Here is a 12,629-nt window from a genome sequence, read left to right as displayed (position 1 = left end):
GCCAAGAGATGTATTCTTGGGAACGCGTCTGACTATTCTTCTTCTCAGAGGGGAACCAGACAAGGTGTTCCACCATCACTTGTTTTTAAATGTTAGATTTCTGCAGCAAAATGACAGATCAAATGCACCAGATATTTAAACCTCACTATCCTTTCTGTTCTGTAGTTAATTGATTATCGTATGGAGTTCAGTAAGTGGTGGACGAAAGAAATGAGAACAATAAAGTTTCCCTCCCAAGGCACTGTCTTCGATTATTTTATTGATCCTGACTCCAAGAAATTTTCTCCATGGACTGAAAAAATTCCAGATTTTGAAATGGAGCCTGATGTTCCTTTACAGGTATGATTTCCTAGTATCTCCTTAAAATTGTAGACTGCTTGTACTGTCTCATTTGTTGAATCTAATTTTTTTCAAAGCATTGCAAAAGGCTGGATTTGTTAACTTTTTCTTCGCTGCAGTAACTTTAATGACAGTTAGTTCCGTTAATTTTCTAAATAAATAAAATGTAAAAATGCGCTTGGAAATAGCTTACAAAATGCATTGTAACGTTAGCATTGTCATATTATCCCTAGGCAATTTTTACTTTTTTAAAGCATTTTTTCATAAATAGTATATCGGAATAACAATGGACTCTGTGCTTTTGTTATGTGGTGTAAAGAGCCAAAATACATATGTTTGCAAAAGAAAACTGATATAAGGCCCAATTTTAGAAAAAATAATTTTGTTTGTGTTATAAATGCCAACTGATGATTTCAAAGTTATAATTGTGCTGTGTTATTAATTCGGTGTGAAACACTTGTGTATAGGTGCGTTAAAAATGCCATATCATATCATATCAATATCATAGTGACGCATGCTGATTGGCGTCTGGCCTGACACCAACACAAACGTAAGCACACACACATAGACACTCTAGCTCTGTCTATAATGTAGAAATGTGTTAGCTATAATGTACGACACATTTTAATGTCACAGCTGAAACGTGTTACAAATGAGGAAAACAAACACAGCATAAAAGTTCCCTCACTAATTACAATGCATTATTAGATGTTACAGTTTCAATTTGTTAAACATCAGGCAAACACACATAGAATAGAAACATTATTACAACATAGGAGACAGAACAAAGGTTTCAAAATGACACATTCACTTCTTTTGTACCATGGATCAGCTTAATTACCCCAGATGCCCTTTACATACTGCTGCAAGAGCTCTGGCAGCGTAGACAAGTTCTCTGGTGCCAGGCCTAAATATGATTATTAAAGGGCAAAATAATTAAGTCACTGTCCCTCTTGCACACCAGGATATAGGAAGCCTTCAGAACAACAGATATCCAACTTAATTTCTGCTGAATCCACATTTATGACAAATTCTGCCTTTGAAGCATCATTGACTAGTTGAAAGGTTTTGACAGACAGACACACAGTGATTAATTTCATAGAAGAAATAGGGACATCTGTAGTAGGCATTCAATTTAGCTCCCTCATCAGTCCCCCACTAATACTGAATAAGGGCATATCAAGTTCTTGACAATACCTCCTCAGATATACACTTTCTAAATGCATTTATTGCTAGATGTACTTATAAAAATGCATGCAATGCTAAAGAGGTCAAGTGAACCCCTCTTCCTATTGGCAGCAAAAGAAATCTGATTGGTTGAATCACTGTGAAATATATTGACTGTTAAACAACTCCTTAGGATACCTGTCTCATGGATAAGCGAGTTAAGCATGCTCCATCAGAAAGTGCTATATGTTTTAACTGTAGGGCGAAACCTTGATGGTTCCTGCTTGACGAGCATTTGGAAGGTTCTGAAGGTCGTGGATGCTATTCCTTCTGGGCCCTTTTCTCGGCCGCATGTAAGATTGAACAGAGATCCATGTCTCAGGGAATTAGTACAATCCCATGATCTCTATCATAAAGGAACTAGTTCCGCTTATGTAGCCAAAAGAGAGCAATTATAGAAAGCTAGGACCAGCACAAATAATTGTGGCAAATAATAGGCTATGGCAAAAAGCTATTAGTTTGGCAACTATTATCAATCAATAATGCTTATAAAGCAGTAAAGCATGAGGCATAAAAACAGCAACAATTTAAAATGTAATGTTAAAACACAGTTAAAAGGATAAAACTTCATTGTAATCACAGATTTCCAAGATAAGACAATTGAAAAAGTAAACGTTCATTCTGGCTGCATGATGCCAGTAAATGTATTTATTTACATTACACACAAGAAGCAAAGACAAGACAAACAATATAAGTAAGTGCAGGGTCAGGTGGTCTGGGGCTGGAACAGCTACATGAGAGGGTGTCGAAGTTAGTACCACCAAACCTAACCAGCTTTAACCTGGGTTGCAGCAGATTGAACTAGTCTTGAGACCATAGGTTACGATTAGGTTGGCTAACCCTGAGGCGGTCTGTGAGGTCTTTGGGTGTCTTGCTACTCCAGCATTTGTAGGCCAGAGTTAGGAGCTTGTGTGTGATTCAATGCTTTATGGGGAGCCAATGAAAGTCCCTCCTGATGTTGGAAATATGGTCTTATCATGAGAAACCATGAATCGCACACACTCTCCTTCCCGAGCCCTCCGCTCATCTACCTCCAACCTTCTGCGAGTGAGCCGGTTCTCCAAGCAGAGATTTGGAGGGAGATCTTTATCTTCTGCAGGGGCCTCCTTCTGGAATAGCCTCCGTGCCACACTCTGTCTTGAGCCTGATTTCCTTACGTTCCGGAAACTCCTTAAGATAGTCCTCTTCTCCTTTTCCTTCTCTCTTCCTATACCTTGCTAACCTTTCTCTCGGCTCTATCCCTCTCTCCCTCCTTTTCTGCACAGCCTGCTGACTGGCCGCCTGGTGTACCGCAGAGTCTCACAGGTCCCTGGCACCCTCACCAGTCCTCTTGCACTTGGCTCCGGACCTTGCATTTGCTTCATTGTTACTGCACTTGGCCAATGACCCATGAGAGTGGATATCTGAGCACTTACCCCAGCCTTTGACTGACTGGGTGCACTTGGTCCCCTCCCCCGCCAACCCCTTGCCCCCCAAACCATCCCCCCTCCCCTCTCCTGCACCTGTCTGCATACTTGCACGACCTGGATGCACCATGCCTTGAAGATTGTCTATCTGTTTTTCCCTTGTCTCCCCTCCTTGCATGGTGGCACCTCAATGAACTTGGAAAAACTGCAGAATCGTCAGACTTATTTGCTGTTATCTACACTCTTAATTGTATTATATGCACTTTTTTCTTGCACCCACTCTACCCGTGCAGACTTTATCATTCAGAAAGTCAAGGGTTCTGAATGACTGTTGTTTATTCCCCTTGTTCCCTCCCTCCTTGAGCGCTTTGAAACACTTACTTTATGTATAGGTGCTTTACAAATAAACAATACCATACCATACTAAAAGGAAGGGCACATTTGTTATTGGTTGTTTTTGGCTATCGATGGATCTAGATGGCTCTTTTTCAGTAAGGGCGTAATCCACTCCTCCTTTAATAGGAGTGGGACATTGCCCTCAGTGAAGGAGAGAATAACTAATTTGGTAACCCATGGGACCAACATATCCATGCAGCCTTTGAAAATACTAGCAGGGAATCTATCGCCAAGACAGGAGGTGGGTTTTGTATCTGCTGTTATCTTCCGAATTTCATCTTCAGTCCATTGTTTAAATTCAAATTTGATGGGTGCCTTCTTTTCTTGGGGAGAAGGGGAGCTGGGAGCGGGACAATAAGAATTGCCTGTGTTTATGAAAGCCCCTTTTTTGGCAAGGATTGCCTGTTGATGTCCAGTGATTTTAGAGGAGAATGTATATGCTTCACTGTTCTATAACAATCCTACACCTTGAGGCTCAACTGCCTCAGGGAACATTTTACTTGGTGTCAGGTGAGGCGGGAGCAAAAGTGAATGGAGAGAACGGTTTCATGTGGTTTCTCGGGTATGATATAAGAGTGGTTGAAACGTGGATTATCTCTTCATTGAACATTTCACTTCAAGGTGAGAAACATCTCCATTGCTACCTTGCTTGAGGTCATGGTGCTGAGAAGTGACATGTTTTCCTTGTTAGCCAAGCTGTGTGGATATAACTGGATACAGCTAAGATGACCACGTCACTGTCAGTGGACTTGCATAAAATGAATGTGTCCTTAAGATGACCAAGAATCTACCAGCGTTAGGTATTGCGCCCTCGATCCTCTCTACATCGCACATAAAAAGAGAAAGAGTGCCTCGCCAGGCAAAATGGACACAATTCTGAGGCTCTCAAGTATTATTTTTAAATGTTCCCTCTCTGAGCGAAATAAAAAAATCAATATCTTAGCTAGCCTATGCCCACTAGTGACAGATGGTGCTGAAAAGAGTCCAAACTTTAGACATTCGAATTATTTTTAAAACAGCATACTGTCACAGGCATGCCTTGCCTGCTGCTACAGAAGTAGTTGATGTGCTCTTATTGCAGCTGTCAAAGGCACTGGATGACTGGTACTACAGAGGTGTAAACTGCTGTTAAACAAGCCCATTATATAGAACTCTAATCTGACCACATAGCATGAATTTTAGACAATGAACAGTCAATATCGAGGTTTAGCCAAAATTAAAATCAAATATGTTCTGCTCAGTGCAAGTGGACACACGGATGCGTAAAAAGCCAGACTTCGGCCTGCATCCCCTACTGCAAAAGTAATCCTGGACGACAGACCTCGCTATCCTGCCCTTGTTCACACACCACGTACTTCCTCTGTTTGTCAAATTGTAGAAAGGAACTGCATATTCACATTAATCCCCTCAGGTTCATTGCAGTTCTGGTACTGAAATGACAGGTACAAGTCCTCGGTGTTGAGGCAAACTGCCATTTATGCGGTTTGCAGTATTTTTCAATGGATTTCTGCATGCAGTAATTATCGTTACCACATATGCAAAGAGATTGAGAATGTGGACACCTAAGATCACACCTTTTTAGGTGTCCAGCATCTTTATGTCCTTTAAGTAGAGGGGATGTGCATCACTTAATAGACATGCATTTTCTATATGCCAGTGAGGGGTGGGGTAAATATTTGTGCAACTTTTTGGTGGCAGTAAAAATATGTTGTATTCGTGTACAAAACTCAAACTCCTAATCATGAGGTATTTTTCTCATACAGTATTTCTGAATACCACATGACGTAAATAGCTCATGATGTTATGTTATGTTATGTTGATTTATACCACGCACCGCTACCCCGCAGGGGCAGTCTCCAGGTGCTCACGTGGCTCTGCAAGAGAGGGTCTGGGGAGGGTAGTGAGGATAGGTTGAGAGGATATTTTCAGAGCCAGGAGGAACTGGCATCTGTGAGTGTTGTTTTGCATGTGGATGTTTGTGGGGGAGGCCCTGTGTGTTGTAACTGTATGGGTACAATCCAGTGCCTCGGGTGTGTGGTAGTGTTTTGTGTTGGTTTTAGTGTGTTGTGTGGTGTTGTGGTGGGTTTTGGTTGTGCACACTGGTTAGATAGTGTCCATAATGGATCCACAGTCGCGGCTGGCCATAGCTGTAAGACTATTTGGTATCTTTGTGTGTACTTGCGTTGTTGAAGGTTTTATGGACAATGTGGGGTGGTTCACTCTAGGTGTGCTTCAGCATCTCAGAGATGCTGGGTATGAACATAGAATTGATTCTTGGTTTGTTTATGTGTAGCGTGGCTAGCCCACTGTCTGGTGTAGGGGTGTCAGTTATGTTGGAGGAGCAGGAAGGGGAAGTGGGTTAGTAAGTCTGTTGGTTTGTCTGAGCGTCTGGAGTGCCTCTTTGCTTGTTGCTTGATGGTATCTAACCAGGTTCTTGGTTGTGATTCTTTTGCCCATCTCATCTCCTCTCTCGTTGTTTGTCTGTGATGTTATCGGTGCCAGTGTCCCTTCGAGGTTGTCATTGTCCGTTGGATAGCCAGGTTTTCAGTCATTTCCTGAAGGTGATGTGGTCTTCTGTGATTCTATGTTCTTTGGGTATGGTGTTCTAGAGGTTAGCAATTAGACATGAGAGCACTGTTCTGCCGAAAATCCTTTTTTTTTCCTTTTTTTCTTTTTTCCCATAATCTGGAGGAGGGTAAAGGGTGAAGTGTTTAGAATATTGCATACATTCCCTGTTATAGCAAAACTCGAAAACTCCTAATGAGGGCGTCTCTTACTGAAATTCTCCAAAAAGGACAGTCTCACAACAGGGAATGCAAATCCCCACAACTCAGAGACGGATATGAAGAGGCTACATTGGCTCAAGCAATCCCGATAGTTCATTTAACACAAAGAAAATAAGAAACATTTCCTTTTTATACTGTTGCTGACACTATATACAACCAATTGGCCCATGAACCACAAAGAAAAGGACAGCATTTTGGAATTTCAATCACATTTCATTATGTAAATATTTCTCAAATTTATATTCAGGATTTCCTAAGGACTTGACTGGGCTTTATTATTCGGTGGGTCAACAATCCCTGCCATAGGTCTGAACATCTAGACATCAACAGCATCCACTGGACATTGAAATTCTCTTTGGCAAACCTAGCATTACCTTGAGATCAAGAACATGTAATGTTGCTGTCTCAAAGTAAAATGAGTCTTGTTGTTGCGAACAATTCTGCTTCCATTGTGAGAAGGGTCCCAAAAGCTTGAAAGATCACAGAGGGTGTTTGGTAAGGACAGTTGAGCCAACCTAAAATACTGGCCATAAGGAGGGGGCTAATAGGCACACCTGTAGCAAGGCTAGAGAAGGTTGTGCAGTGAACACTTGCAAAATCTCTGCTGTATAACTGCCAGATACCCCCACTTACTTACAAAGCACTACTATGTGGATGTCTGATAGAATTGTGTTGTCATGCCCTGTCAGTGCTGCCTCAGTGCGGTCCTCACCCGATTATAGATGGAAGCCAATCCAGACAAACTTGATCTTTGTTCAGAACTGAAATTGCACAATTCACAGTAAATAGCTTGTCCAAGGGAACATTGATATAATAAGCTAAGTAAAAGAATGAGGCTTAAGAAGAAAAAAAATACAGCACCTAACATGAATCCGTGCTATATACAATCTTTGAAAACCCATGCATACTATAATGAAGAATATAAAGGGGTAGAATATGAACAAAGCAAACGTTTAAATTTAAAATATGTTCCAGATTTTAACAGTTCTGCCATTACCATTCATTCACCTCTACATACTTCAGGGAAAAACTCTGCTAACATGGTGAACCACAACTGGAACTGTATCAGTACTGATTTCAGTGTTCGGCTTTCTTCAGCTTGACCTTTAGGTTTTTTATCTTGGATTACCGAATAGGATTTATGAACTAGTTTGGTCTAACATGGTTGCTCTGGGTCTCAGCTTCAATGTCCATGTTTAAGACTTGGCCTGAGAGTTTGCTTCTCAGACTCGTTGTCGTAGGGTGTGGGGCTGTGATCCAAGTCATAATTATAACTATAATTGGTTATTTATAACACTCTTAATATCCCAAGGTTTCTAAGTGCGGATCTGGCATGTGGGTCTCGTGGGCCTTCTCTGTAATTCTAAAGAAGCCACTAAATCAGGCTCTGCTTTGTTTGAGTGTGAGGGATGTCCCGCCTATGGCTTGGGGTGTCAAGCTTGGCCAGTTGACATCGGCCTGAGGCTTTGCAGCTTGAAAGATGGGCCTTAGGCATCTGAGTCCAATTCTTGCGCAATGAGTCATAGCTTTGGTAAGCTAGGCCCAACATTTACCAATAAAGGAAAAAACTCAGTAATCAGAGTAGCTCCAGGTGCATGAGAAAACGCAGCTTTATTTAAAAACAAACAGCAACTGGGAGAGCATATAAAATACAATCTCAAAATGGTGACAGGGACAACAACTTTTTATATCAAAGAGCCATCATAAATGACATTGCAGTTGGTTATTATAATAAAACTTCTATTCTAGTCTTGGATTGGATGTTAGAGTATAGGATATATGGTTATCTATAAGTGAACCTCATTACAATTGCTTCTTCTACAGCTAGTAACTCCTCTATGTTCAACCTTCTACAATGATACATTTCTACTTGATTGATTGAAAATGTTTAGTCAAATACAAATATTCATCATACACATACACATCAAAAATAGAACATAATCCATTGGTGCATATTAGGTGAAATAACAAAAAAAACACACATTTTACATAATCTTAAAAAAGCAGCATCTTGCCCTCTTAAAAACTCCCTTCTGTGAAACATGGTAGCCTTCAAATACAACAAGGCCCAAGCCGTCAATTTCGTTTCCGCCCTTCGTAAAAAAGACATGGCTGGCCTATATTGGCGCAAATCTGTGCTTTTAAAACTTGCAGAATGGTCCTTTTTCTTGTAGTCCCATAGCCTGGGCAAAACAGGATGAAGTGGCTAAAGCTTTCGTTCGGGGCACCACACACAGGACAACTTGGATCATCTGGTTAGCCCACCCAGTTCACTGTATTGTCTCTCAAGCGTAAGCAGTCAAATCGTGCTCTTGTGATGAGCCAACTTTGATGTTTTTTCCTTGCCCAGGCAAGGTATGGCTGTAGAGTTGGCACCCCACTTAATGAGCTGATGTAAACTATCCACTTGTAACACCAATGCTACATTTGTGCGTTTAACCAAAGTTTCCCGGGTTACCGCTTCCTTAAATGATCTTACTTCCTGCGGGAGCAACATCATAGAAGAGGGTGGCACAACCGGCACGTTCGCCTTACACATAAACTCCTTTACAGACCTCAGCCAGGGTATTTTGTGTCACAAATCCCTACTCAGCGTCGCTTTTATTATAAAGTGACATAACGTGGCATGTTTGTTTCCCCATATTCTTATCCATAGGATGCTTAGGGCAGCTGCCCAATCATCCTCCAAAAAGGCCATCCCCAATTCTCTATACATTTCTACTTAACATCTTATTGGTTGGCACTATGCTACAATAATAGATACAAGGAACACAAGAAAATTGAACAGATTTTAGCTCATCGCTCTTGGCCAATTTCGTAGTGAGGATGGAGAGAAGAGTGAACCACTATGATCCAGTTTAAAGTAGGTACTCCCTACTTGTTCCCAGGTCTGATGTTTTCACTATCAGTCTTGTTGGTTTGTGGCTTTGGTGTGCTGCCTCTGTGATGTGCTAAGGACATGTCTGGTTAGCTCTGGCATAAATGACTATTGTTTCTGTCACGTGGTAGAGGACCACTGTTCGGGAACTAATTTCATCTATTTATTGGCTTTTCTGCTATTCTAACATGTGTGTGCATTCCTTTGGCCGCCACTCGGGTTCTGTGTATTCATTCATTGTGAGATCAATTGGCATGGTAGCTTGTACCTGTCATTCAAGGATATGTGTATTTCTCACTGCTACCAATTGAAACTAATTGGCTTTAATAATTGTGCTGTGTTCCCTGGGAATCATTATCTTGTGGGGTTTCATATTGCTATGCCGAACTACCATGGGCGCACTGACCTTGTGTTTACTGTTAGAGCAATGTGTGCTGATCAATTTTATGTCAAGATGCAGTATTTCAGAATGTAAGCCTTGTTGAGTTTGGTTTAAAATGGCAGTACTTTGGGTCTTGCTCCGCCATGTCGTGCCCTTCGTCTCTTACATGTTAATGTTCTTCATGTCTACATATACGTGTTCTTTGTCTCTACATGCAAATATTCTTCATGTCTACGTGCAAATATTCTTCATATCTGCATGCTCTTCATGTCTGCATGCTGTTCATGTTTGTTCTGTGTGCTTCATGTATGTGCGTGCCATCATTTCATTATTCCTTACCTGTGTATATAATAATGCAACTTCCTGTCACCCCGCTTGTGTCACACCATCTATTCTTCCCTCAATGACAACTACATAGCCCTTAGTGTTTTGGTTAATGGCCTAGTGCACCTTTCTCAGAATATACCTTTGTTCATGATTGTGATGGGAAAAAGGTAAGGCTCTGGGAACGTGGCCAATACCGGCGCAACTCTCATCTCCCTTACCACAACTTCTAGTGTAGATTTCATGCTTGTGCTATACGGGTCATGGTTGCTGCCCAGCTCCTCTAGCTCTTTGTCTCCTCTCCAGCACTGCCCCTGAGTTCAGACACTCACCTGTCAGACTAAGCAGAAGCAAGTATGGATGCCAGACTCTAGATACCTTTTCTTAGCTTTCATGTAGCATAGCAGCAGATCTTAACTCTTCAGTGTGAATAGCAGAGCAGAGACTGATGTTCGCTGTTCCATCCGTTCTACTACATCCTAGGTCAGCAACTACCCAGGCCTGGCACAGCAAGCAAACCTGCTGCCTGGGTCTGGAGCGCAAAATGTATTGATATATTGCCAGCTGTTGCTCTGCTCATAGCTAAGATATAGAAAGAGAAAAGGGATTTAAGACCAGTGTATGGGACAAAGAAGTCCTGTTCAAAACTGAGATTTAGGAGTCAGTTCTTCGGGAACTACTAAGAAAAACATGCATTTTCTTTTTTTTTTTTTTTTTTTTTTTTTATTGGTTTGTTACAAACCTTTAAAAAGTAAAGAAAGAGAAAAAGAAAAAGGAAAATCTCAAAAAACATTAGAAGTATTCATTCTTAAAGAAAAGAGATTTACAGAAGGAGCTCCAATCGAAGTATAAGGGCAAAGATAGACAGATAGACTGGAGGAAGGCAAAAGGGAGAGTCATAAGACTTAGTAAGGAGCGTTTGGAGTCCAAAGCACTCTTAGATTGCCAATGTTCGAGCAGAGATTACGGCGTCTTTGATGTCGTTTTCATATTTTTCTAGCTTTTCGATCATCTTTTCAAGAAGGAAAGTCAGTTCGATTGTTAGACTGCGTTCCACGTCTTGATGCATCATATCCCACCAGTCCTCAGCAGACAGGGTTGGTCTTGCCACAATATATTTTCTCAAATTAATAGATCGTTCTTGTCGCAATTGTGTGCAATACAAAATAAGATGTTTCAGTGTTTCATTTTCCTCCCCGCATAAGCGACAGGTCAATATTGGAGCTCCATCTTTTTGACGAATTGCCAACATTTCTCTTGTTGGGAATTGGTTCAAGCGAAATTTCATGTAAAGAAGTCTACGGGCAGTGTCTGGGAACTTAAGCAAGTAGGATTGAGGGTCATTTAATTTTCTTGCTTCAGCTGGGCATATTTTCATAATTCTATGAGTTCCTCTTATGTCCCCTGTGTCAATCCAATCTTGCTGCCATAATAGTGATTTTACTTTGACAGGATTCGTATGGAGTAACTCTCTGTTGGTGCATAGATCACTGAGGATGGTGTCACAGCGTGTTATCCATTGGGACAGAATACAGTTTGTCGGTCCTGTGTCGGCACTTGTTAGAATCTGGTATTGAGGAGCAGTTGACTCAGAGGTTATTTTTCTAAATTCATTTAGAGTGGTCCACGTTACAATTGCATTGATTGACAAGAGACTTAGCTCGTATTTTATGCAAGCTGTTGGTACACCCATTGGAAGGCGCAAAACTTTGGACCAGAAGTGATGTTCAAGCGATGACCATAGTGTGTCTGGACATCCCAGAGCACTATTGGCTCCATGTGTAATTGCCGGAATGAATTTCATTTTATAGAAGTCCATGACAGGTTTTATTGAATGTTTACCAAACTTTTTATTAAGTATACAGGCCTGTGGTGTTAGTTGTTTACATTTATCCTTTGTTTTTGCAACCCATGGAAACTCATTGATACTTGAGCTAATGCACATGCCAAGATACATAGTCTGGTCAACGCATTGTAAGACCTCCTTCCCAATTCTCCATTTAAATTTTTTCCGGCCCTCTCTCTTTTTGTTTTTTTGAAGATCTTGCAGAGTTAAAATTACAGATTTTTTCGAGTTCACGACTAAGCCGTTTTGCGTGACATATTGATCAAGAATCTGCAATTTCCGTTGCAGTCCTATTGGTGTTAAATCCAATAGGACTAGGTTGTCCGCATACAGGAGCCAATTTACTTTGTTTCCGTTTATTTTTGGCGCAAAGGCATTGATATTTGCAAAGGCAGCCCCCAGGTCTGAGATGAACAGATTGAATATTATAGCAGCAAGTGGGCAGCCCTGTTTAACTCCTCTATAAGTATTTATTGGCTCAGAGAGGAGTCCTTGTTGATTCAGTCTCACCCTTATCACTGTGTCGGTATGAAGTGCTTTAATAGCCAAGAGTAGACTGAGAGGACAGTTCCAGGTAGCCATTTTCTTCCATAATAATTCCCGATCAATACTGTCAAATGCCTGGGATAAGTCCACGAATGCAAGATAGATTTTTTTGTTTGCTCTTATAGTTTCCATTTTCAAAATGTTCAACAGTAGCAGATTTAGGCCGCAGCCAACGCCTCGGACTAAACCAGTTTGCCGGAGGTCTAGATGTTTTGTAGATTCAATCCATTTCATTAGTTGATTTTGTAGTTGGGTAGCAAAGATTTTTCCTAGGACATCTAGTAATGCTATGGGCCTATAGTTTTTCGGGTCTGCTCTGTTTCCATTCTTGAAGATGGGAATTATAATTGCTGATTTCCAGCTAGATGGTATTGTGGCTTCTTCCATGATCTGTGTGAACAATAGCATGAGGAACTCAGACCAATCCTCTGGGTTTTGTTTTATTAGATGGTTGGTAAGTCCATCGGGACCCGGTGCTCTTGAGGAGGAAGCTCGTAAG

General features: G+C 41.1%; 1 protein-coding gene across 1 annotated transcript in view; it reads left to right on the top strand.

The window, feature by feature from the left end:
* LOC138488874 (dynein axonemal heavy chain 11-like) overlaps nucleotides 1-12,629 on the top strand; it is a 2,478,284-nt gene that overhangs the window by 824,257 nt on the left and 1,641,398 nt on the right. Inside the window, exon 19 of the mRNA XM_069616234.1 lies at nucleotides 166-339. Coding sequence (XP_069472335.1) covers nucleotides 166-339 — 174 coding nt within the window. The remainder of the gene's footprint in view (nucleotides 1-165; nucleotides 340-12,629) is intronic.

Source organism: Ambystoma mexicanum, chromosome 9 (genome assembly GCF_040938575.1).
Source record: "Ambystoma mexicanum isolate Mex_15411 chromosome 9, UKY_AmexF1_1, whole genome shotgun sequence".
Classification (NCBI taxonomy): domain Eukaryota; kingdom Metazoa; phylum Chordata; class Amphibia; order Caudata; family Ambystomatidae; genus Ambystoma; species Ambystoma mexicanum.
The sequence above is the reverse complement of the archived record's forward strand: the minus strand, read 5'-3'. Positions and strand labels throughout refer to the sequence as shown.